The sequence below is a fragment of the Seriola lalandi genome, unplaced genomic scaffold (assembly GCF_002814215.2).
Source record: "Seriola lalandi dorsalis isolate HSWRI2012SDOR001 ecotype SW California unplaced genomic scaffold, Sedor1 jcf7180002054847, whole genome shotgun sequence".
Classification (NCBI taxonomy): Eukaryota; Metazoa; Chordata; class Actinopteri; order Carangiformes; family Carangidae; genus Seriola; species Seriola lalandi.
The window spans coordinates 179,563-183,319 of NW_019525400.1; the positions used below are offsets into that span (position 1 = coordinate 179,563).

General features: G+C 50.9%; 1 protein-coding gene across 1 annotated transcript in view; it reads right to left on the bottom strand.

The window, feature by feature from the left end:
• LOC111670255 (uncharacterized) overlaps positions 1-3,757 on the bottom strand; it is a 6,179-nt gene that overhangs the window by 1,832 nt on the left and 590 nt on the right. The window contains exons 3-10 of the mRNA XM_023426901.2: positions 3,457-3,482; positions 3,245-3,364; positions 3,101-3,163; positions 2,861-2,974; positions 2,659-2,772; positions 2,403-2,569; positions 1,653-2,313; positions 485-691 (exon numbers count right to left, since the gene is read on the bottom strand). Of these exons, the coding sequence (XP_023282669.2) occupies positions 485-691; positions 1,653-2,313; positions 2,403-2,569; positions 2,659-2,772; positions 2,861-2,974; positions 3,101-3,163; positions 3,245-3,364; positions 3,457-3,482 (1,472 nt within the window). The remainder of the gene's footprint in view (positions 1-484; positions 692-1,652; positions 2,314-2,402; positions 2,570-2,658; positions 2,773-2,860; positions 2,975-3,100; positions 3,164-3,244; positions 3,365-3,456; positions 3,483-3,757) is intronic.

Consider the following 3,757-nt stretch of genomic DNA (forward strand, 5'->3'; position numbering starts at 1 on the left):
AAGCAGCTCTCGTATAGACCTGAGAGAGACACACACACACACACACGCACGCACACACACACACACACACACACACACACACACACACACACACACACACACACACAAACTCTGTGAGCAGGCCTGAGGGAACAGGAGACGATGATGAGCAGATCTCCGTCTCCTCTCTGACAGGAAACCCGACCTCGCTGTGTAAACCTGATGCTTCACCTCGTCACGTATTGATGAGCCGTTGTCAGGTGACACGTTGCATAACGAGACGCAATTAGTCTCGTTTGGCCCCTGACAGCGAATCATGTCGCAGCGAGAGAACAGCTGCAGATGTGTTGAAGAGTCACACCTTAAATATTTAACTCGTGGTATTGAGGAGGCACAGAAACCCTCTGCAGCTCTAACAGATCAGCAGGTACTCGAACTGTGGGATGTGTGTGTGGGTGGCTTTCAACCACATTTCATGATCTTCTTCCCTGATAAATTCCATGATAAAAACTGCAGTTTGGTTCTTTATTTTTACATAGTTAAGCAGCCCCTGTCGGATCCTTCCTGACCTGATGTTGACTCCTGGGTTCTCCTTGCTCCCCATCATGGTGTAGGTCTTCCCTGAGCCGGTCTGTCCGTAGGCCAGTATACAGACGTTGTACCCGTCCACACAGGAAGTGATCACCGGCAGAGTTCCTGCAAACACGTCCTCCTGCAGAGAAGAAGAAGAGGAAGCAGCTGTGAATCTGTTGGTTAGAAAGAAAAATGATTTTCATATTTGCGGTGCTTTACTTGATCCCTGTGAGACTCTACTCTTTAAAGTTTAAATCAAAGATTATGAAACATGATGTCATTTTATTAAAGAGCTGTTGAACAAACCAGTCTGTTGGAGGGCCGCTGCTCTCTGAAGGCCCAGAGCTCGTTAAGCTCTGCAGCTCATTAAGGCCAACAGCCGGCCCTCCCTACAGGCGAATTAGCAGCATTGTTGTGTTATTAACAGTGTGCAGGGTCAGATTAACTGTAGTTTCTCTGCTTCCAGTGTTTGTGTTCAGACATTTCAAATGTAAAGAGCTGAAACTAGAACTGGACGATGTGAATGAAATCAGAGTCAGAATATTTCCCCAAATCTGCAGAAATCAAAATCATAGAAAAACATAAAAGAAACTTCAGTTAAGAGAAGTGAACTGAGCTCCACCAGACAAACGCTTCTATATTAATACTGTGAAAGTATCAAAGCCTCAGTCCACAGAGAAATGCACACAGCCTGTATTCAGAAACTGAGCCTTAAAACCAGCCGTCAGGACTTCTGGAACTTTGTGATGTCACAACAAAGCAGTCACCAAGCCCCGCCCACCTGGACCCACCATCCAAACCTTGCAGGATTTGGTTTCTGTGAGTGTTTTTACCTGAAATCTGCTCTATTTTTATTGGATCACTCAGAAAACAGTCAGCCAATCAGAAGAGAGGCTCAGAGTCTCCTCTCTTCTGATTGGCTCACCGACCTGTTGTTACTAGAGCTGCAGAGAGGAGCCTGAGAGAGGAGATGTAAAACTACACTGAGAGTCTTTATATCTTCTGATGGATCAACACTAAAACACAGAAGAAGAAGAAACATGGAGCTTTAAAGCCTTTCCTCTAAATGTGACTGATGAAGACTCCACTGGGTTTGTTACCTGTGAGCTGCTCTGAGGATAGACTTTGTCAAAGTGGAACTTCCTCCTGCTCCCCCTCTGAACCACCACCACCTCCTGGTCGTCGGTCTTCTCCAGACAGGAGCTGGAGGTCGGGTTGTTCCTGCAGCGGCAGAACACCCGGATGTTTCCCTGCAGCTCCAGCAGCTTGTTGTAAAGGCTCTTCCTCTCCACCGCCTCCCTCCTGTAGAGGGTCCGCAGCTCCTCCACCTCCCCGGCCGCCTCCTGCTCCACCTGGGCCAGCTTCCCCACGGCGCCCTTCAGCTGCTCCAGCTGGTTCTTCATGTCGGTCATGGCCTGGCCGACCGTGGACCGGAGCTGCTTGTTGGAGACGTTGAGCTCGCGGGTCAGACCGCTCACCTGCCGCAGCTGGCCCGGGTCCACGGCGGGTTTGGTGGCGGTTCTGGCGGGCGGGACGGCAGGAGCCCGGCGGTTCAGGAGAGACCTGATCTTCTCTCGGGCCTCCTGCTGGTCGGCCTCCAGCTCGGCCAGCTTCTGGTTCAGGTGCTGGACCACGTCCGTCAGGTAGCGGACCTCCCTCGCCAGGTAGCTGCTCCTCTGGAAGAGGTTGTCCACCTCCTTCTCTTTGGTCTGGAGCTTCAGCCTCAGATCCTCGATGACCCGGTCCCGCTCCAGGAGGGCTCTGCTGGGTCAAGGTCACATGTTACTTCCATGACAGGAACACACGGAGGGTCACAGTCTAAAGGTCTGAATCCTGCGAGCGCTGCACACCTGAAGGAGTTGAGGTCGGCGTAGTCGTGGTCTCCGCTGGGAGTCGCCTGCAGGAGGATTTCTCCGAACATGGTGAGGTAGACGGAGGCGACCTCGTCAGGGTCGTAGTTACACTGTCTGAGCGCCGCGGTGATCTCCTTCTGGTCCACCAGACCCGGCAGGGTGGACTGGGACAGAAAGCCAGACACACATCAATCACACCTTCATCCACCCAATGACGCTCGGACACTCAGAGCAGCATCACAGTCTTCCTCACCATGACTCTCTGCACTCGAGCTTTGACGAACTCCACGTTTATCTCCCACTGCAGCGGCAGCAGCAGCCAGACGCCCGACTGAGGATCCCAGAACCTGCAGACGTTCACCCTCTCCTGGAGAAACAGCACGACACCGCTGGAGGAAACTTTCACATTTCACACACTGTTCGTATCCGAGCTGATCTCCAGCCTCGTCTCTCACCTCGAACATGTAGGTCATGACGGTTCCTTTGCCCTGGATGTAGACGCTGCCGGTGCGGTCGTCATCCCTGACCGCCGGCTGGCTGCTGGCCGCCGTCTGCAGCTGACCGGAGCCCTGAGGGAGAAACCACAGCTTTCATCCTGCAGCCTGTTCTGCATGTACACTAACACACTCTGCACATGTCCCCCTCTGATGGAAGCTGCTGCTCTGTGGTTCATCATGTGCTGTAAAGTCTCAGACCTCAGTGCCGGCGGTGATGAAGCGTCCCTGGTTGTTCCACTCCTTTGGAAACGGCTGCAGGTTCTGGAAAAGACAGAGAAAACCGAAGAGGAGCCGCGAGTTTCACAAGTTTCAAACTGGGTCTGTTTGTGTCACGTTTGTTACCTGCGACTCGTCGACGTAAACTCTGTTGCCATGGTGATTGAAGCAGCTGTAGAGCGTCCCGTTGTTGTGTAGGAAACTCTCAAAGTCCAGAGAAACTTCTTCACCTTCTGCCACGGTTTCCTGAGAGCGCAGCGCGCGGCACGGACACAGGTGAGGTCAATACAACATTTGACCTTCTACCAGCCTGATATAAAAACATCATGGAAGTTCACACGCTGAGCAAGTGATAATATACTGAAATAAAAGATGTCTGTCTCTCAACTCAAATTCATACATGTGACACCTGACAGGTGTGGCACATCAAGATGCTGATTACACACCCGGGCTGGTCACAATAAAAGCCTACTTTTATTTTGAAAAAAAATGACGAATTTCTCATGAATTGGGCAACAGATGTGCTTTTTTTTCTAATACATGTCTGTTTTTCAAAATAAAACTCGATGAAAAATGAAAAATCACATTTTTATCTCTCACTTTTATCCCTTGTGTCTTTAATCCAAACTGTGATTAACG